General features: G+C 37.9%; 2 protein-coding genes across 2 annotated transcripts; both read left to right on the top strand.

Annotated features, from left to right (window-relative positions):
* Positions 1–1,773: 1,773 nt before the first annotated feature.
* Positions 1,774–6,272, top strand: LOC146146484 (collagen alpha-1(IX) chain-like). The gene is made up of 8 exons (XM_083386811.1): positions 1,774–1,828; positions 2,089–2,148; positions 3,052–3,184; positions 3,603–3,699; positions 4,152–4,289; positions 4,886–5,047; positions 5,298–5,375; positions 6,018–6,272. The coding sequence occupies exons 1-8, from the start codon at positions 1,774–1,776 to the stop codon at positions 6,270–6,272; spliced, it is 978 nt and encodes a 325-aa protein (XP_083242937.1).
* On the top strand, positions 6,234–21,464 carry LOC146146483 (uncharacterized). Its single transcript, XM_083387170.1, has 32 exons — positions 6,234–6,478; positions 8,751–8,795; positions 9,196–9,258; positions 9,681–9,716; positions 10,001–10,063; positions 10,383–10,436; positions 10,950–10,979; positions 11,235–11,261; positions 11,545–11,604; positions 11,778–11,837; positions 13,385–13,432; positions 13,584–13,637; positions 13,880–13,933; positions 14,355–14,408; positions 14,623–14,676; positions 14,997–15,104; positions 15,486–15,539; positions 15,686–15,739; positions 16,025–16,069; positions 16,339–16,392; positions 16,701–16,754; positions 17,107–17,160; positions 18,069–18,140; positions 18,357–18,392; positions 18,611–18,655; positions 18,717–18,749; positions 19,086–19,232; positions 19,396–19,450; positions 19,676–19,783; positions 20,007–20,165; positions 20,510–20,680; positions 21,013–21,464. Exons 1-32 carry the CDS (start codon positions 6,329–6,331, stop codon positions 21,156–21,158), a joined length of 2,247 nt encoding a protein of 748 aa, XP_083243296.1. The 5' UTR covers positions 6,234–6,328; the 3' UTR covers positions 21,159–21,464.
* Positions 21,465–21,793: the final 329 nt, after the last annotated feature.

Raw genomic sequence — 21,793 nt, 5'->3', positions numbered from 1 at the left:
TTTTGAGAGTGCTTATATGACGTCACATTCCCAAACAGACGCGTGACGTCACCGTTGTACCTTTATGTCGTCACAATGTCAATTGTCTGAAGTTTCATTTTCCTTCGCTTATTTGTAAATCTTCTTGTTTTGTCCAAAAATCGCCTTCAACCTATTCTGTAAGTCTCTGTGATGTCATAAGCAGAAGAACAATTGGTGCAAATTAACAATTCGTCATTGTTACGTTGCAAACCTCTCTACTGCCACTAACGACCAGTACCCCCCCTCCACCCCCCACCCCTCGGATTTGCCAATTTACCCCCCTAGTTTCTCCCGAGACAAGAAATAGACCGTTACGTCACCGGTTATTACGTCACTGGTTGGTTCTGTGTATTTTCTTGATTCCGACGATGTATTATCATTTTAATAAAAACCATTAACGCTATCCTCGTCCTTAACTTTGCTCCTAATAAGTTATTAAAGTGTTGAGGTGGAGCGAATCACAAAATACTTTTTGGAACTAAACCTACTCCAGCGAAACTGCAGCAGTGTTTGTCAGCTTCTTAGTCTTTACAATCCATTCACATATACTTTCACATTGTTTCGACTTAAATGTGACAAATAACCTACATCTTCTGCTTTTAAACGTTAACAGCATCGGATATAGATTAAGTCATTGTAGATTGCCCAATACTAAGAGAACCTCATGTCTGAAGATTTTCGACAATCAAACAAACAACTGACAACATCTGCCCAAAATCCAGCCCGGAATATTGAAAATCTTGCCTCACACGAAACAACTTTGCATCCCCTGCTTACGTCATGCAACGTCACAATAGAGGGATCACGTTATAGTGAGAGACTGTGTGAGGAAGGTTAATTAAATCTCGAAGCTTGGTGGATTCCAAGTGTTGGTATCGGTACTCGTCCGATACTAGGCTGGTATCGGTACTCGTCCGATACTAGGGTGGTATCGGTACTCGTCCGATACTAGGGTGGTATCGGTACTCGTCCGATACTAGGGTGGTATCGGTACTCGTCCGATACTAGGGTGGTATCGGTACTCGTCCGATACTAGGGTGGTATCGGTACTCGGCAAACAGTTTTAGTCCTAACCGGCAATAACCCATACCTTAACCAAACGAAATCGAAACATTTTAACAAATCATAAGTGCAACATGAGCGTAAGAGCCGCATATATCTGGTACCGCGAGCTGCGTGTTGGCCACCCTTGACTAATACGATCTAAAGCCCTTATATCGTGCTTGTTCAACTTTTTACTCAAATACCCATAAATATTCTATGGTTTGCGTGGATCAAAGGGTCATTAAACAATTTGACTTTAAGACACTGCTGTTTAACTTTGGCGCAAATGTGCTACTGATGTCGAGTCCAAATGGATTTCATAAAAGGCAAAGCGTTCTTTAAATAATGTATTTTCTTTTGAAGAAAGTTATTACAGTTTTTGTGACTGCTGAAAATATTTCCCGATCACATCGCAGGGTTCAAAATATGGTCGACTTTATTTCATCCCTGTTAGCAAGGTTAGGGTGATGTGTTATTTGTGTGAGGTTGTAAGTAACCAAGCTAATGGTTCTTTGTTGTGTGAAGTGCTTCGCCGCCGACTGAGCAAATTAATTGGCGACTTTAGCGGAGTGATGTTAATTGTCAGGAGAGCGACGTCTCTGTTTGCTTTGAGCTATTTTGTCGCGTACTTGGTAATTATTATTCGTATAAAGCCACAAGCAGAAGTACTCTCAACGTTGCTTCATGGTTTAAGGAACTGCAGCTGCGATGAATTTGAACTGCTTGTTGTGGATTGCTGCGGTTTGTGCTTGCGTGGGATTAGGTAAGTTAATGCTTTGTTGATAGCTTAGTGTTGTTATCAGCAATTTATTGTTAAGTTTGGGTGGTGTAACTCGTATTATGAGCTCGGCTGTTTATTCGTATTTTACCTTATAGCTAAACCATAATTTTGATTTACACTTGTTCGGATTCATTAGTAACGGAAACCGCAGCCAGGATTATTATTTAAGTGAATATAAATATTGCACGAACGTTAATAAAAGTAGAATTTGTAACTTCCCAATAACTTGCGTTTTGTTGCAGCTTTTGGCCAGAGTGACGTAGTTTGCCCGCAGATCCAGGTCGGAGAGGATGACTTGCCAGGTGAGTGACGTCATTAATACAAACTTGTCAGGTGAGTGACGTCATTAATACAAACTTGCCAGGTGAGTGACGTCATTAATACAAACTTGCCAGGTGAGTGACGTCATTAATACAAACTTGCCAGGTGAGTGACGTCATTACTACAAACTTGTCAGGTGAGTGACGTCATTAATACAAACCTGCCAGGTGAGTGACGTCATTAATACAAACTTGCCAGCGATGTTTGTGTGAACGTGAAGTGTACTGGTTGAGACCAAACACGTGCTTTGATTTACAAAAGCACAATCACAGATCTTCAACAATCGCTCAGGGAGTCAAACACCGTAAGTTTATTCCGATCCCCGATAGTTTGGACAACAAGCATCGCTGTCCGATACCAAACAATTATCGTGCTTTAACAAGAAAAATAAATGAAATTGAAACGATGAGAAGTTTTTTAGGTTGTTAATCCATAATTTGATTTTGCGTTATAAAGGTTTAGTTGCCTTCAGCTATAAATAAAAATCGGCATCGATAGCAGCCAAGTATCGGCGAGTGCCAAAAGTACAACCTGGCATCGCTTAAGCCAGTGCTTTTAAACAAAATTGGACCGCCAAGCTTTTCTAGATTTGTGTTATACTTTCTATAGATCGGGCATTGTTACATTATTATTACGTAACAATCGTACAACAATAGAATGTGTTGCTCGCTAACACAATCCGAAAATTATACAAGCTCAAGTTTTGCAAAAATAGCAACTAGTTGTTGATACGTTGCTTATATTCTATTACCGTTCTGCTTTCAATAGATGGAACTGTTTTACTTGAACAAATAATCCCAGATGCTTAAACGAACTGCTTATAACGAGCAGTTCAGCTTTTTACAAACAACCCGCAGAAGCAACATTCCCAGCAATATCCGCAGGTTTCGACATAATCTCCCAGTTCAGCTTGGACCGCGACCATCAACTTCACGGCTTGAGGAAAGTGAACGGTTCATCAGAACTCCAGGTCGCTTACAGACTCGGCAAGACAGCTTCGGTCAGTTTGCCAACAACGTAAGTTTGCTGTGTTCAACTAATCAAGGTCAGGCTTGTACTAACCCTTGGCCAAGTGAAATGTGAAATTACAACATTTTTGAACCTATTTGAAAGTAATAACCACGTCATGTCGATAAATATAAAAAGTATTTAGGGATAAACTCTTTCTAAACGTCAGTTAAAACAATTTTTGCAAGAGAGGAGGTCAAATACATTTCTAGGACGACATGTTTAAATCCCACTGGCTCTTTTAACCAATTTATTTGCATAATTCGTAACATTTAATAACAGAGTTGCACGTTTGTTGTGACGCAATAAATAACAACATCGAATGTAGTCGCATTACTTTAAACCACACTTTTAAAAAAGTGAGTTGTTTGTCGTTTAGCGAGGTTATTTTTTGTTGTGTTTATAAAAAGATGTTTTATGTTTTCAGCGAGGTTTTCCGGATGGGTTTACCAGAGGAATATTCGTTCGTGAGCACGTTCCGCATGATTGGAGGCACAGCGAACAAGCAATGGGATTTATGGCTCGTGAGTAAAAAAACACAAAAACTTTACAAATTAAACTAATATGACGAAATCCATTGCCTTGTTTTGCTAGTTTGTTAATTGTTTTCTATCATAGGAAGATTTTTAATCGTAGAAAGTTACCAATAAACTGTTACGAATATGTTGGCAGATCTCCAGCAATAATACTTGAAGTGCTTAGTTTGTATTATATTAATAAAGTCACCAATTTTAGCGCCATTTAAAAAAATAAGAGTTGAAGTCCTTGTTAAAAATACCTCGCCGGTATAATCTTTTTTATGGAGGCACAAAATCTTTAAATCTTTAAATCGCGCAAAACTTAATTCAAGACATAAAAAATAAATTTACAACAAAACCAGAAAAATAAGTTCAACTCTTTAAAGAAAATTTCTTGTTCTATATTTCTTGAAAGTTTTACAAGAACCCCCCGTAAATGCTTGTACAATGGTGTTCAGGTGGATGACGGGGCTGGATCGGATGAGATCGGGGTTAGGTTGGACGGTGACAACCAAATGGTGGAATTCGTGGCGCGAGGAAAAGACGGACACGTCCAGAAAGCAACTTTCGCTTCGGTTGATGGACTCTTCGATAACGTGAGTGACCGCTAGGTGGCAGTAATGGCTATACGTCACAAATAGATGACGTTTATGACGTAACCAATGTCAATGCTCGTTTAGCGAGGTTTAAACTGTTAAAATATCGTTCTAATATTTTATGTTTTATTTGCATTGTGTTACATCACGTAAGAAGAAACGCTGCTGGAATATTCAGTGTTTTTTTCATCAAGTTTTAACCGCCTGTATCTTTATGTAGACATGTTGGAATACTTTCTAATCAAGTACAGACTAATGTTAATGGATTCACTTCACTTGAACATCGTTTAAAACATATTAGATATTTTCATGTCACATTTATTATTTTGATTTTCATTCAAATTTAGCGCCGAACAGACCTATGTTTAACGCCTATGAGTTACCAGATGAAGTAAATGTAAAAAAAATGAAGATGAAATTCGAATGTTTTGTTTCAAGTATTTCAAGCTAGTTTCAACCAAAGCCTGTTGGTGCCCAGCAACATATTTTCCAAAACAAAGTGCAATGTTAACAAAACAAATTGACGAAATCTACATTTTACATATTTGCAACAGTTTCAAGCACTGAATAAGTTTTAACCGAGTGTATTTGCCCAGAACTGGCACAAGTTGCTCATCTCCGTGGAGAGAAATCAACTCTCACTCTTCGTCGATTGCGTTTGGGTTGATTCACTCCCCTTCACCACCAGGTCACGTGTGCCGGTAGAGGGCGCTACACACGTGGGAAGATTCACAAACCGGAAGCGAACCTCGGCTTCCGTGAGTGACGTCATATTATTCACAGCACTCTTTGCTGTAGTTCATAAACTTCTTGTTTAAATGTGTTTTTGAGCAATTTTTTATTTACTTACCACTTATTTTTTATTAAAATAACCATTTCCAAACAAAATTTGTGCTGATTTTTAGGCGAAATAATAAAAACTGCTACACAGGGAAATTTGTTGATTGATTTCTATTAGAACAATAGTGACGCATATTTCTCCTGGGCTTATTCTTGTTGTTGTTTTAGATCGAGTTGCAATGGATGTTGATCCACTGCGACCCAACTCGTGCTCAGAGGGAAAGTTGCAACGAGTTGCCCGCAATGGTGAGTAAAGATACGAGTTGAACCGAGTAGAAACAATACGTGGTACAACTACAGAGTCCGTAAATCTTCTGGCCTTTTGGCCTCTGTTAAGCAATTATGATCAAAACACAAATAAGTTCATATTCCAATAATTACAATTTATCCCTTATGCTTCACTTGTTTGGGAACAAAACAATTTTAACTTAAAATTAATTCATGTTTGCAACTTTATTCATTGTTACTCAACCCAGACTTGAATCAGCGAAACTTTTATTGCAACATCTCAAGCTGCTAATGGCCGCACTTTGCCAGCCATAATTGTAATGGAATGCTCCGCGTTAAAACAAAGTCGGCTTTTTCGGGTTAATGAAAGGTCAGACACTTTCCGGACTCTAATAAGTTGGTCGCAAACATCTTGATTGGAATATCGTCGAACTTTTATTATTAGCTTGTTCTGTTTTTATGGCATAGGCCTAACACATGATAAATATATACTTTGCTTGAAAATACTGATTTTGCGCGAACAAAAGCAATGCCAATCTAAGTTTGGCAGTTTTAAATCAAAATCTGTAAATAACGTGAAACTGTTAAAATATTTGTTTGAAGTTGATTTGTAAATTTGAGCCGACTCATTAAATCACTACAACATATCTCATGTAACAGGTTGTTGCTTTTGTTCGCCCGAAATGGCTGGCAGCGCAAATATGCGTTTGTCTGGAACATTCATCTCACGAAAATCTCGGCAAACTTAAACCGACGCCGTCTCGCCAAAGTCTCAAAAATCGCGTCGAACAGAAAAAGGCAGATAGTGACGTAACAGTGAGGCTGCCTTCTTCCTTTGTTTTCCCATTGTTGGTTGAGCTTAGCAGCGAGCGATCAGTTAGTAGTGGTGCGCAAGCGGCCACCGCCGAACATTAGCATCCAACTCCGGAACAACAGAAGAAGCAGAAGAAGTGGGTCTTCCTCTGTGGAAGATGCGGATCACAAAGTTCCTCCTCGTCGCCGCGATCCTAGCGCTCCTCCTGGACGCTGCGGTTGCTAAGCGACGGGGCAAGAAGAGACGGAAGAAGGTTTCTTCCCTGGAGCGGAGCAGAAGACAGGGAGAGCCTAATCCCGACTCCGAGGTGGGAAGTTAGGGTGGTTGCTAGGGGAGGTTAGGGTGGTTGCTAGGGGGGTGGAAGCTTGTCTTTACTTTAAAGTTTGCGGAAAGTCAAGATTTCAGGCTCATATTTGTTTTCAGGTGGTTCAGGTTTCTTAAATTAAATTGCGTTTGTATTTTCTTTCAAGGCATTTTAGTTAGTCATGGTGAACTGTAAAACTAATTTGCGTTTGTTAAAATATAGGTCTCGGTCAGAAAGCTTTTGTTTACCTCAAAACCTTAATCACGCGTCAATCACGTTAAACTTTAATTTTAAAAGAGGAGTGCTCGACAATGAAGGCTTGTTGGGTTAAACTTACTCTAGTTGACTTTTAATTCAATGTATAATAGCTCCTTAAGGTTTCTTAAATTAACTTGCGTTTGAAAGGAAAGTCTCTCAATAAGCTTTTGCGTTTTACTTAATCCCGTGTTATTTTAATGTTAAATCCAAGTATAAAGCTGACTTTTTAGTTAAACTCTAGTATAAAGAGTTTGTCAGATATAGTTTGGTTTGCGGCTCATGCAGCTTCGCAGTGGAAAGTAATAATCAGTTGTTGACCTTGTTACTTGAACCAGTTAAGCAAATAAATCAGGGTTTTTATCGCCTTTGTAAGATCTGCCCTTGATAAACAAAGACTGTTTCTGCAAATAACTTCTCAAATTGCGAGGACGCCAAATATTTACTTACTGACGCAAAATATGGGTTTATTGCTTAAATCACAACATTGTAAATAGTGGCATATAAAACCTGGTGTTTTGGGAATCGAGATAATATTTCTTTAGCACTTAATAACTATGAAAGCAAATATATAGCTACTTAAACAAGCACAATTATTTATAAGTTGCACTAAATTATTTGTAGTTAAGGTAGAGATGATTTGTGATGGGAATTTAAAATTTTTTTAATTCACTTTGTTCGAAAAGTTTATGCAAGGGAAAATGTTGGTCAAACCACTCTTTTTCGAAATCCCTCTTTGTCGTGTTTTCCAGCATTTCTTACTTTTGCTGATTGCCAAGTAGATCAGTTAGCAAGGTCAGACAAACTGTTAGTGAGCCTTTATTACATCACAATCAACCGATTCGAACCAAGTTGGCGAGACGGCGCACGATCCTTAACAATCGTTTGTATTGTGACGTAATAAAGTGAATATATTATTTCCCCAAGGTTCCGAAGCCCATGCAGACGATGGTGAGAAAAGTACGTGAAAAATTTGCCGCAAAATTTACTGAATTTTGCTCGATTTCGTTTTTATTTTATTTTTGAGTTGATTAGTTTTACCCTAGATTTGAATCGCTACAAATATTAAGGCTTATTAATTTAACCCTATATGTAAATCGGCCAAATAGTGGCCACTTTATATAAAGTAGACTTTTTAGGTTTTCACCAAAGACCCAAAGTGCCATTATTAAACGATTCTGGTAATGTAGATGCCACAGCAAATAAGTAAGGGCGCCATTGCCAGCTTTGCACCTAACACTTTATTGGGAGGCAAAGTATTGGTTTGCCAGCCAAGTAATGTCGGAGTTAGAGGCGCTCGTTCAATGTGTATCCGGCAATTTCGCCTCGAAACAACCTCCGCTCACTCACTCCTTAAAAGCAGACAGCCCGCCGCAAATTCCTCGCCTGTCTAAGCCCGACAACGACCTGGTTTCCGTCTCAACTTGAGCTGCTGCTTCAATCCTGGAAACCAATAATTCCTTCGCTAGAAACGACTTTCTCTCCAGCAAAACTAATTCGATGCAAAATAAATACTTCAAACAACCTGGAACTTATAAAGCTGGCAAAAATGTTGCAGAAAATTCAAATGCTATTATTTAAATCAATTTTGTCATTCAACAAAACGATATGTTAGTTTAGCAGAGGTGATCGAATTTAAAGCACATGAGCCACATTGCGATATTTAATGGCTTAATGTCGTATAAAGTTGATAAAAGTTTGGCGGAATATAAAAAATGTTTTTGTTATAAGGAAATCCGTTGTTAAACTCGCTTAAATGTGGTTATCACTTCACTAGGAGGCAAAACATGCGGTTCACAGTTTGGAAACTCCTGATATAAAATACAACTTCAACCACAAAAATTCTGCTGCCACCTTTTAAAAGCATATTACGTTAGCCATTTTATAGCAACTCCCGTATGCTTGTTGTAGTTTAAGCATGAAGCCCTTTAAATTATTTTGGAGTCGTTATACTTAGTTGTTCCACAGTTGAATAGGCATGTCCGGCTTGTTGCTGTTTAACCGCTGCTTTTTGTTTCAGTGCCCGATCTGCCCAGCTGGACCAAGAGGACCTCCTGGACCTCCCGTGAGTTGTGCATCAAAATAGAAACTGTTAAAGCACTTGATATTTGGTGATATTGGCCTCAAGTTTGATATTTGGTGATATTGGCCTCAAATGTTTGCTAGTTACAGAACATTTGGGCGCCGCTGTTTTGGCACAGAACTGTTTGCCTCTGTTTGGGTTTAGTTAACTACTTTAGGGGTAGGTTTTGGGGTTGGGTAAAATGTTGTATACCCGTATTCTGCCATTTGGGTCTTATTCTGGCGGATTTAGGTTTTATTCTGGCGGATTTAGGTTTTATTCTGACGGATTTAGGTTTTATTCTGACGGATTTAGGTTTTATTCTGGACTGTGTTGTATTCTCACGTTGTTATTCCGATTCAAACCTTTTTCCTGGAACCCGTTGTATTTTTTTTTGTTCCAGGGCGAAAACGGCCAAAGAGGCGAGGAAGGATTCTCAGGCGTCGATGGTTTGGACGGAGTTGATGTGAGTAGAACAAGCGCCTAATATGACGTCACAGAATAGGGATGTCCGATAATATCGCTGCCGATCCGATACCACATTATTTTATGAATTTCTAAAAATTGTTAGTTAACAACTGTAGGTAAATTATTAACGTTTAAGCAAAGTTTGCCTATTAACCTCCGACATATGCGTAGTTTTAAAACAAATAATTCTTTGAGCATATTGATGACGTACTTTGCATCAATTGGGATACTTCTTGTCTCGTTCATACTGTCATCTGCGTGTTTTATTGGTCGTTGTGGAACTCTTGTGCCTTTGTTCTGATAAAAGTGCTTTAATGTGAATAGTTTCAATGAAATGTCCACTTCGCCTTGTTCCAAAGTGAAAGTTCAGAAAAATAAAATAAACCCCACGCACTCGACGTAACTCCTTCGTTTTTGCAGGGAACTCCTGGTATTCCTGGCGTTCAAGGACCACCGGTGAGATTTAGTTAATTTCTAACCAACTAGTTTCTGAACTTTGTTGTCAATGATTAAAAACCTGGTCTTAACCTTTGACTTACGTTTGAACTTTACTGACAGCGTTAAATTATCAATATTTTAGATGAGTAAGTGAATAAGCTCCTAATATGTTAACTTTTCGGTAAATTCCTTCTTGTTTAATTATTTTAATTTCACTCTCCCGTCCTAAACCTTTGATTGGAGAACATCTTTTTACCCCTCTATGGTGGGTATTCCCCACTAACCCCTACTTTTATTGACAGGGGCTGAAGGGTGAACCTGGGGTTCCTGGGCTTGAGGGTCTGGCTGGAGTCAACGGGGTCGAGGTGAGGTGGTTTGTGTGTCCGTGTGTTCCTACACCGGGTCGGACTTCTGTTAATATTTAATTTCATTAACCCTGGTTGAAAACGTTAACAAATGATGATCCACACTAAAATAAAAAAAAATAAAAAATTTAGATGAATTGCACTTATTTGTTAATTTTTTTCATTTTAGGAATGCGCATTTTATTCACAGGTTATTTTAACTACTTCTAATCTAAAGCATTCGAAACAGTGCTAACCACTTAAAGTACTAAAATATCCGAACCAATGCAATATTGTAGTTGTATAGTTTATTTAACATTGTTAAACATCTGCTTTTCAGGGTCGGCCAGGACCAATCGGCCTCCCAGGCGCCCCCGGACCACCAGGACCACCGGTAAGTTGAAAATGTTACAAGTAGATTCGCTAATATTTCTCTAATAAACAGAAAACGTTCTCAAGCAGTTAATAAAACAATTTAAGCACTTGGTGTCATTTAAAAACCCAAAGTTTTGAAATTCTTAACTATGGAAACGATTATTATTTTGCAATAGATTTGCGTACAACCTTTGCTTTTAAAGTGAAAATTAAGTTAAAATTATTGAATATTTTTTGTAAGAACTTTGTTTTGCTTTAAACTGGGGCGAAATCTTAAGTTTTAAAAATCATGGAAACTTTACCCAAACATGAAATATGCGTTTTATTTGAAGCAAGAGCAGAAAACATTCTGAAATAAAAACTAGTTTCGACAAAATGCGCGCTACACAAAGCAACCCTTGATTTCAGCCATATTTTATAAAATTTTACAAAAGCAGCATAAATTTTGCAAGATTCAGTCAAGCGTGAAGGGTAGTAAGGCGTGCAAAGGTTACGCATGACTTCTTTTTGGTTAAACTTTATTTTTTTGCAGGGAGAAGGAATTGAGGGCGAAGGATTCCTGGTGAGCAACCAACTCCCAAATAACTTGCTGCTTGTGCAGTTTTTGTAGCTAACAACGTTAACTGAAGTCAACATGTTGTTCATGTCTTGTGTTTGCTGACACATTATTCAAGTTTATTAAAATAAACTATATTACGCGTCTGATCTAAATAGTTTGGGACAAAATATAAGTTATTTTGCTAAACTAAAACTAAAGTTTTTATGTAAAAATATCAAAGTCGTCTTTAAAAGATTAAACTAAACTTTTTTATTGAAGGGCGAGAAAGGACAAAAAGGAGAGAGGGTGAGAATTTGTAAAAATGTTTATAAAACTTAATATGTAATAATACATTACGGCCTCCTATATATTATTTACCTCTACTAGCCTAATATTTAATCGTAAATGCAAAAAATAGAATAAAAGACTCATTGTGAATAATATTCCTCGCAGTAAGTTTTACTCTTCAAATATTTTATCGCCCAAAAAATGAATGAAACAACTTTGAAGTTTATTTAATCGCAGTTTAACCCGCTTCCGCACTTTATTTGTAAAAGTACCAGGATTTAATGGAATTTGTTGTGCCCAGGGTTACGAAGGGCGTCGTGGCCCATCTGGCCCTCCAGGCCCACCCGGGAACAGCTTCGGGGTGAGTTTAAAAGCAATTTATTAGAATTTTTTAGGTAATCATTTATATTGTCAGTATATAAGCTGACAAGTTAAAAATTACAATAAAAAATATACAGTTTTAAATTCATTTCTCAACTTATCTTTAATTTTCTCAACTTATTTTGTCAACTTTTTCTTTAAACGTTGCTGCAGTCAGCTGAAAGGGACGGCGCGGTTTTCGGTTCAGGTTACGATGAAACTCGACCAAGTTTCGTAAGTTTCACAAAAAACAATAAAAGTGCCAAAACCCTCCACGGTACTAACTCGCCTAAATTGCCATTTCAAGAACAATAGATCTACTGTGACGTCACAGCGGTGTAACGCGCGCGTTCCGCTTGGCTGCGCTAGCGTGCGAGTCGCGCATCAGTCACGCATGGGTGGTTAAGCGGAAATTTGCTGCTTGCGTTCCTGAGGTAATTTCACGCCCGACTGAATTTCGCTTCGTCAGGAAAAGTTTGACGATACGCTTGACTGGTTCCCACCCAAGTTAACTTGCAGCTCACGTTTAACAGATGGTTTGTTTGGAGTATTTCCCAACAAAAAAGCTTTCATTTATTTCGATTTTTTGAATTCTGATTAAAAAATCCAAATTATGCATACTTAACCCTAATTTTTGTTCTAATCTAAGCCGAGAAGACATTTTTTTTATTGAATAAAACAATAACAAATAAAAAACAACACTCGTTTAATCTTTTAAATATTTCTCTTCCGTTTAAAAAAATTACATTTGTGTAAATGTCCGCCAAAAAAAGGTATTTCGAATCATCAAAATAAACAAAATATTATTTTTCAAGTTTACAATAAAATATTTCAATGCAGTTTTGAAACTTAATTTTACAAATGCAAAATTATCATTAAAATAGTTTCTATTAGTCGTTGTTGCTACAGCAAGAAGTAAAAATCATTAAAGTTACTGAATGTTCCACGGACACGAAGTTGTGTTTTGGCCCAATAATCTGGCCCGAATTGCGACCGGCCTGTGTCATAGCGGCCTTGTTATGTGGCCGCCTTAAACGACTGGTTTCTAGGACGAGGCTGCGGGAAGTTTGGGCGACTTCGGCATCGGCGTAAGTTTCTTGCAACTAAGTAAAGTTTGGCTTTGAATAAACTCGGTCGCCAAAAACTTGAGCGTTTGGCAACAAACTGTTTTATTTCGATTTTTATTTGAAAAACTTAAACAAATAAATGTTAAAAGAAACCAAAGACCGGTTGGTTTTTTTTTAACATTAAAACAGTTGAATTAAGTCGAAAGTTTGTTTTAAATGTTGATTTAAAACATTGGTGATGAAGTTTTATTCAGCATGAGACTGGTCACGGTTGATTGCATGATTCGCAAGAAGTCAAGCGGAACGAAATGCTGACTCTTTAGCGCCGCTAGTGATCACGAACTCCCGTTAAACAGTTTTTTTTCAAACAAGGTTTTTAAACTTAAATAAGCAAATGAGCCACTGTTACGTCACAGTTAAACGTTCCGCTTTGATTCGAAAATCAACGATTCTGTTAAAAAAATAATAATCTGTTTCAAAATAGTAAAAGTAAATGATAAATTTTTAAAAGAACTTTTGTAAAATAAAGTGACACCAAATAAGAGGTGATTCCCCTTTAACCCCCTTGCATGAAACCTTGGGTTTTGGCACTTTGTGTTTTTTGTTGTTGTTTCTTTTTACTTTTGTTTATTGTTTGTCACTTGTGTTGTTGTATGTTTGTCGTGTGGCCCGTATTTCCACAAAGCTGTTTATTTTACTCATTATTTTCCCCAGACCGGCCCCAGAGGACCCCCAGGACCACCTGGATTCATGGGACCAAAGGTGACATTTATTTGTTTAAAACTTTGTGAATTTTTAAAAAAGATTTATTTTTACGAAATTGTTTTTCTTGCCTTACCATAATCCTATTCAAAACTTTGAAACTTGCAATTTTTAACTTGCTTATTTAAACAAATATTAACCTTTATTTCAGGGTCACCAAGGGCACAAGGGTGAGATGGGACCAGATGGAAAGATGGGGCCCAAGGTAATTTACCTAAAATATTGTAATTTTTAAGTAGTCGTCCAAACAATTCAATTAAGGTCCATTAGAAATTTAAATCAAGTTGTTGGCCAGTTGAAACATTATGTCCAGCCTAACTTTTTTTTAAATATTTATCAACTTAAATTCCCACAACTTACCTACTTTTTGTTTTAATAGTTTTTACACAAAATAAAGTCCCGCCTTTCAATCGTTGTATTTTATAAAATGTAACTTTTCCTTTAAAGGGTGAATCCGGACCGCCAGGGGACGAAGGACCCCCCGGACCTGGGGGTGAAACGGTGAGTTATTACGTCACCACTAGTGACGTCATACTTATGAACAATTAGTTCGTGAGTTTGCAATCGTCATCAAAAAGTTTCTGACCTAAAGTTGCGTGAAAGTTGAGAAATAATTGAAGGAGACAAATGTTGTAACGTTTTACTTTCGAACCAATTTGCGGTCTTGGATTCAATACATTCCTACATTACTGAAGAAAATTACTCGAAAATGTTACATGGAAAATGTTAACCAATTTAATTTTAGTTTTAGCGTTAAAAATTAGAAGCCTCGAAACTTTTTCCAACCGAAATGTAATCCCCGGTTTTATCGCTGATCTTTACTAACAATAGTTTGCGTATCGTATCGCCTTAGTATCGGGCGAGTACCGATATAATGACCTGGTAACTATCGGACACCCCAAACTTTTGTGTTTTCTTTCAGGGGCCGCGTGGGTCGAGGGGATTCCCCGGAGAGGATGGAAAGAAGGGTGATCCTGTGAGTTCAACCAAATAATCGTTTTTTTATCCTCTACTTGCTTTTACTTAAAGTTGAAAAATATTAAGCTGCTATTATTTTTCATCCTCGTTATTGTTAAATTCTATTTTGTTAAACAATGAATTGCACATATACACCAAAACGGTACAATATTTATTTAATATTTCTTCTCGTTTATAGGATTTGTCTTTATTTTCAACTTGTGAATTTACAGGGCCCGGCTGGTACGCCAGGAGAGCTTGGAAGACCCGGACCCCAGGGACTCCAGGTGATTTCCCCAATTTACCAACTTCCTAAGTGTTTAAAGCAAAGCTTTTGTTGGGCAAATCAAACTTTGGAAGTCGTTTCTTTGGAGCTGTTTTTAAAAACCTGCTGTTTCTATATTTTTTTCGATTTTTACCCATTGTTAGCCAGAAAATGTCACATTGAAGCCATTTTTTAAATCTCGGCGCAATATTTTAGCCAGACAAAAACAAAAAGTCCTGATTTTTACATTGCTTTTTATGTGCTATTGTGACGTAACCATATATTATTAAACATTTGTTTATGTTGAAAATGTTGTAATGCTTTCCATATTAACCCCTGTAGGGTGAAGAAGGGGGCGTGGGTCCAGCGGGCGAGAGGGGCGATCGGGGGCCGGCTGGGGAGAGGGGATTACCCGGGAACCCTGGCGGACCTGGAGTTCCTGGAGAAGCTGTGAGTATACTACTTACAATTGTTTCTTGTTACTTATAAGCGTTTGTTTAAGTACTTCCACTTTACTCGAGTGTAATGCTTGAATCTTACTTAAATTGCTTAAATTACTTACAAACGTTAAAAAACTTCTATTACTACGTGAAGTTAGTATTCCGTGATTTTACATCTAAGTTTAAAATTTTTGTACGGACTTTCAATTTGATTAAAACACTAGAACTATTTTACCTTAATTTACTTCCATTTTTTGGAAGTTCATTCCACAAATATGCCTCAATTCGTTTTTGTGCTGGTTATTGCACAACTTTAGAGCGAATAACTTTACCTCTAATTATTTTATTTTTTTGTATTTCGTTGATTTTTGAGTGTTTTGTATCGTTTTAGGGACTTCCCGGTCTTGATGGGGAGGACGGGATCCCGGGAATCCCCGGCGAACAGGTGGGAATTCCCCTATATTGATGCTTATGTTAAGTGAAATTAAAACAAAGTAAAATTAATATCATTTCTTCACACTTAGAAGGTTTTCTTTTTTTTTCTTACGTCATAATTTTTTGTGACGTGTAACGATGACGTAATCATTGCAGGGTCGACCGGGACCGATCGGGCCAAAAGGTGGCGAGGGAGAGCAGGGACGACCGGTGAGTGGAAGTGACATAATAACTAGTAAAAGTACGAGCAGATGTAGAGTAATGTTGGACAGAAGCTTTTAATCTTGAAATTAATTTTATCCAAACCCTGATAAACGTGATTTATATAAAACATTTGTAGTTCAATGTTAATTTTTCGAATCTGCTTATAAGGTAAACTAGTTCGTTATCTTATTTAACTACTTTGTTACTTGTGCGTAACGCTATGAGGACTTTATGGTCAACCACGAGATATTAACCCCCTAACTTTTTATTACCCCCTACTTTCACCCCCAGGGCGCCAAGGGACAAAGCGGCGAGGAAGGACCTGCAGGAACACCGGTAAGTGACGTCATCTATGTATGTGACGTCGCATTAATGACGTCATCAGAGTTAAACCCTAGTAAAACTCAGCCTTGTGCAATAGTGTTGCGTCGGTGTGTTTATTCGGTCTAAACGTTTAGTCTTACTTTTTGTAATTTGTTTATTGTTGGAAAGCAAATTAAATAATTTTACAAGTGCTCTGCAAAAGCAAAGAAATATGTTTTTTGCTTGGTTGTCCCAAACATTGAAAAGTGTCCAGAATCCAAACAAATATTTTTTCCTTCAAGGGTGAAACTGGGAGACCGGGAATCCCCGGGGAACGCGGATCCAAGGGCGAAGTGGTAAGTTCAAGGTCATTTATTCCATCGCACAAAGGTCGTACACTCAACTCAGTACTTGACATAACAAACAGCGCCCCCTATCGGTGCTTTGTAGAGACATTTTATTGCTACTTAACAAACACGTTTATCAAGTCACAATAAAACATTTATAATGTGCATCATTTAAGTTATGTTTTACTCATACTAAGCGCGAATTATTTGTCTTTCTGACTGTTTCCTAAATGTAGTTTTAGATAACCCTAAATGTAGTTTTTAACTCGGTTAAATTCCACCATTTTTTACCTAACATATTGTTTTATGGTTTTTAGGGCAGCCAAGGTCCCCAGGGATTACAAGGACCTCCGGGACGTCAAGGCAAAGAGGTGACAACAATAAACATTTAACCAAACACTTTTCTAGCTATAAACGAGAACTTTAAACCGACACATTTTTGTAAATGTCGTTTTTAATACCCGCTCTAAACAGTATATTGTAAAAAGTGTCCTACGATTACAAAGGTTTTAATCAATATATCTCTGAAAATAAGTTAACAATTGAGAGCTTTATAAATAGAAAAAGTGGTGTGTATTTTGTCAACTGACATCGCTAAGCTAAAAGTCCCATATTGTTTTGACAGCTCTTTGTTGAGTTATTCCTACAATAGGAGCACTAAGGAACAGTATTACTGCTGCTGATACCAGAGCTTTCAATTTTACCTCGACTTTCCACTTTTAGGGCAACGCTGGACCTCCTGGAGAATCCGGACCACAGGGACCTTCTGGAACCAAGGTCAGAGTTTTATCCTAAACGACAGAAAAACAAAATATGAAAATATAAAACTGAATCCCTTTTTTGTACATTAAGGTTAATTCACAAGAAAATGCATTGCTCTCTTTATGATAAGCTGCCATATATGTAACATCATGTTGCCTAAATTAAATATATGAAACGCCCTGTTGGCTAAATCAAATATATGAAACGCCCTGTTGGCTAAATCAAATATATGAAACGCCCTGTTGGCTAAATCAAATATATGAAACGCCCTGTTGGCCAAATTAAATATATGTAACACCATGTTGCCTAAATTAAATATATGAAACGCCCTGTTGGCTAAATCAAATATATGAAACGCCCTGTTGGCTAAATCAAATATATGAAACGCCCTGTTGGCTAAATCAAATATATGAAACGCCCTGTTGGCTAAATCAAATATATGAAACGCCCTGTTGGCTAAATCAAATATATGAAACGCCCTGTTGGCCAAATTAAATATATGTAACACCATGTTGCCTAAATTAAATATATGAAACGCCCTGTTGGCTAAATCAAATATATGAAACGCCCTGTTGATTAAATAAATATATGAAACGCCCTGTTGACCAAATAAATATTTGAAACGCCCTGTTGATTAAAAAAATATATGAAACGCCCTGTTGGCTAAATTAAATATATGAAACGCCCTGTTGGCTAAATTAAATATATGAAACGCCTTATTTTCTCAAATAAACTTACAGGCGAGTAAATCGATTCTTGGCTTTTGTTTTAATTGACGATAACTAATTTTACAGTTTACCACTTTATGTAGTTCTTACGGACAAATAAATTTAGTTAGCATTAGGTTTTGTGTTTGAAACCTATTCCCTTCGGTAAATTGCTGTTAACACTTTAGTTTTGGTTCATGTTTATTTATTCGGCAGGGAGACCTGGGTGAAACTGGGATCCAGGGTAAACCGGGACCCAGGGGACTCCCCGGGCCAAAGGGACACAAGGTAAGTCCCCTGTGTCGATACTGGTAGAGGCTGTACTTTGCAAACAACTTGTGTTAAAAAACTCAAACAATTTAACAGTAACTCAAACAATTTAACAATAAAAGCTTTGCGTATTATTGTTCGTAGTAATAATCGTAAAACGTAAAAATCAAGTTATTTTAAACAATTTTAAACCTTTTAATCGGAACTAAATATTAACGTACTGATGTTGCACAGGGTGCCAGTGGATCAACTGGATCAAAGGGAGAACCGGTGAGTTAAAGATTCGGCTGTTTATGCGAAAGAAATAAATTTTGACTGGAATGGTAGTTTGTTTCTTAAATGGCAAATATAGAATCTGTTTTCAATGTTTAGCTCTTTGTAATTTGATTTAAATTAATACCGTTATATAAAGATGATTCCTGCTTTAAAAAAACTGTGAAATAAATGCAAGAAAGATCATGGATGAAAGATTTTGTTTTTCTTTGCAGGGCAGCGATGGACCTGAGGGGCCTCACGGACCAACTGGGGCGAAAGTACGTCATCGATTGTGTTACGTCATCGCGATTGTTATTTAATTGTGACGTTGTTTTTCAGGGTGAAAGCGGGACTCCAGGGGAGAGAGGATCTGTGAGTAAAATTTCAACTTTAAAATGTTTTTTAGTCAGAGGTTCTCCTCATTTAACGCAAATATTTGCTCTAGGAAAACAACTTTTCTGTCGCGCCTAAACCCTTTACTTTGTGGACAGCTTAATTAACTTCTTGGCTCAGTTATTGTTTGACTTGGTACAGAGTGTGCTTTTCTCGTTTGTTTGCAAAAATAATTTGCTGCTTGTAGGAAAATTTCAAAAGCATTTGATCTGTTACTTTTAGATGACCATCAAAGCAACTTTAATGACTTGAAGTTTCAATAACTTCGTTTCATTCGGCTTTATTTACCTTCCATTTAAATTATTCTTTGTTTAGCCCGGAACACCTGGCGAGAACGGACAGCGAGGCCCAATGGGAACAGCTGGCCCTATCGGCCCCCAAGGACCCCGAGGCCAGGTCGGCCCGAGGGGTCAGCAGGGTGAGAGGGGTGTCAGGGGCAGGATGGGACGCCAGGGAACCCCGGTCAGTACATTTATATGCCCATTAATTCCGTAAATTTGTATTGTTGTTTTACCTTGAATTTTTAGGTGCGATTTAAAGAGAGTGAGATAAACGATAATTAAATAATGAATAAGATTTGAAACTTTTAAACAAAAAATCATCGATTTGTTGAAATTTGTTTCAGGGCCAAGAACCAAGCGACCAAAGAATCCTGGAACTTGTTCGTCGCATCCTTAGAGGTGCGTCATAATAAAACTTTGTGTAACAAAGGAAAGAATATATATTTTATGAGTTTTTTTCAATAGATTGCCACAAATGTAAAATTATTAATAATGCAATATTGGTCAAAGATCTTAATGTGTTCGAGTAAAATTACGTCATTATTAAATTAGATTATTATCTTGTGGTGTTACGTCACAATCGCGACTGTAAGGTTGGTAACAATGGGCATTGCTGTTTAACAGAGGAAGCGCGCGGTTTGATCAGCTCGGCCCAACCTCGTGGAATCAGGGAGAGGGGAATTCCCGGGAAACCGGGTCCGGCCGGCCTGGACGGCGCCCCTGGAACCCCAGGTTTGTGGGGAAGTCCCGGTTTTGTTTGAGGGGGTTACAACTGTATTTCAACTTCTCACAATAAATCCTTGTTTTTGAAAAGCAGAACCGATTTATTCAACATTTGAGAATTATGTAAAATTAATTCCCACAAAAAATCATTCCATAGTTAGCAGCAAAGAAAAAGTGAATAACAAAGAGAAAAAAAAGTTTGTTTTAAGTAACGTGACAAGGTTTGATGTAGGAACACACGGGCCACCAGGGAAGCCTGGCCCAGCTGGCATCGAAGGCCGACCTGGCCGCGACGGTTCCTCGGGCCCCAAGGGAGCATCTGGAGACAAGGGAGACCGCGGAACCGTTGGAATCGGACGCCAGGGTGAACCTGGACGCCCTGGACCGCAAGGTGCGTGTCGTCATTAGTGATGACGTAAACGTTGTTTTGGGTTTATTAAAACCAGAACAGTCTGATATATTATTTGTTTTCTTTGTTAAGCACAAGCCATTATGACGTCGATAATAATGAGCATTGTGTTTTTTTAAACAATGCGGTTTATATTTAAACTGTTGCTTAACAAATACTTGGGGTTTAATCTAAACTGCAACAACAAGGTGGGTCTGTTTTAATTTATTGGTGGCTTCAAAAAATCAAACATTTATAACTTAATAAAACCTTTTCCCTTCCTGTGTAAAGTGGTTTTTATTCTACGAACGCTCTGCCATTGTGACGTCATTATTGTTTTCCCCCAGGTGTTCCCGGCACCCCCGGATTTGGTAAGGACGGACGTAACGGAGAGAGGGGAGAGCCAGGCTATGCCGGACCACCAGGGTACCCTGGCCCCCAGGGCGCCGTCGGACCCGCAGGGTATTGCGACCCCTCACATTGCATGGCTGCTGTCAGGAGACCCAGCGAGCAGAAAGGTGAAATAAAACTTACTTTTGTATTCAATGTCAAACTTCATCCTACCTCATTAAATCAAAACACATTTGGGGAATATTAAACTTCTGAAGTTTTTCTAACAAAATTGCTCGATCAAATCAAAGCATTTAAAAATGAAATTGTTTATTACTAGTTCCATTGTGGCCATTAATTGAATCATGCGTTTCTACTTTTTATTTGAAGTGAAGTCTACCATTTTATTTGATAAATAACCTTAACTTCCATTATTTCAGCAAACCGATAAAAATATTTAAAGCATGTTTCAAAAGATGCATTATATAGCATGACGTTTTATTACACGTTAACCCCCCAGGCCCTAATGGCAACAAGGGTCCTGACCCCAACGACCGCCCGGACCGGGAAAACCCCCGAGTGGAACCTGTGACGTCAGGGAGGAATAATAGAAGAAGGGAGAGTGGCCACGCGAGGCGCCCTGCTCCCGGGATGCTCAACATTTAAACGGACTTGACCTTGAAAAACGACCTTGACTTTGCCTGCCGTGAACACGTGGGAACAATTAGTTTGTTTGTCGTTAAACAATTAGTTTATTTGTCTTTAAACAATTAGTTTATTTGTCTTTAAACAATTGGCTTTGTTTAAGTGTCGCGCGCTGAATCTTCGGGCCGCTTTTTGCTGCAATCTTATGTTTTTGTCGTCGTCGTAATTTCCTCTTTCGTCGTTTCAGTCGTTTCGTTGCTTCTCGTTGTTTTATTTTCTTTTCGCTGCTTCGTGATTTTTTAATAAACGTCGCCATATATACGCAAACATATCTCGTCGTTTATGATCCTTGAACAAGTTTGCTGTCTTTATGAACAAATTTTCTACTTTATGAACAAATGATCTTTATAATGGGTTGCTTTACTATTCAGCCTCAATTTTGCCTTCCTAGGTTTAAAACAACTTGTACTTTAGCTTTTTTTATCGAGAAATTGCAGCAGGTTTTTAAAGTTTTGAAATGTGCCTGTTAATTGTCTCAGCGATAAATCATCTTTTTCGAAATTTAATAGAACTTTGATGTTTATTTAAAAAGAATTATTACGTGGCTCCTGTCCACTCTGGTGCGACAACCAGCGGTTGACGTACTCTTTAAAAAA

This window comes from Ascidiella aspersa, chromosome 4 (assembly GCF_963924565.1).
Source record: "Ascidiella aspersa chromosome 4, kaAscAspe10.2, whole genome shotgun sequence".
In the NCBI taxonomy this organism is placed as follows: Eukaryota; Metazoa; Chordata; class Ascidiacea; order Phlebobranchia; family Ascidiidae; genus Ascidiella; species Ascidiella aspersa.
This window is presented reverse-complemented; position numbering and strand designations above follow the sequence as displayed.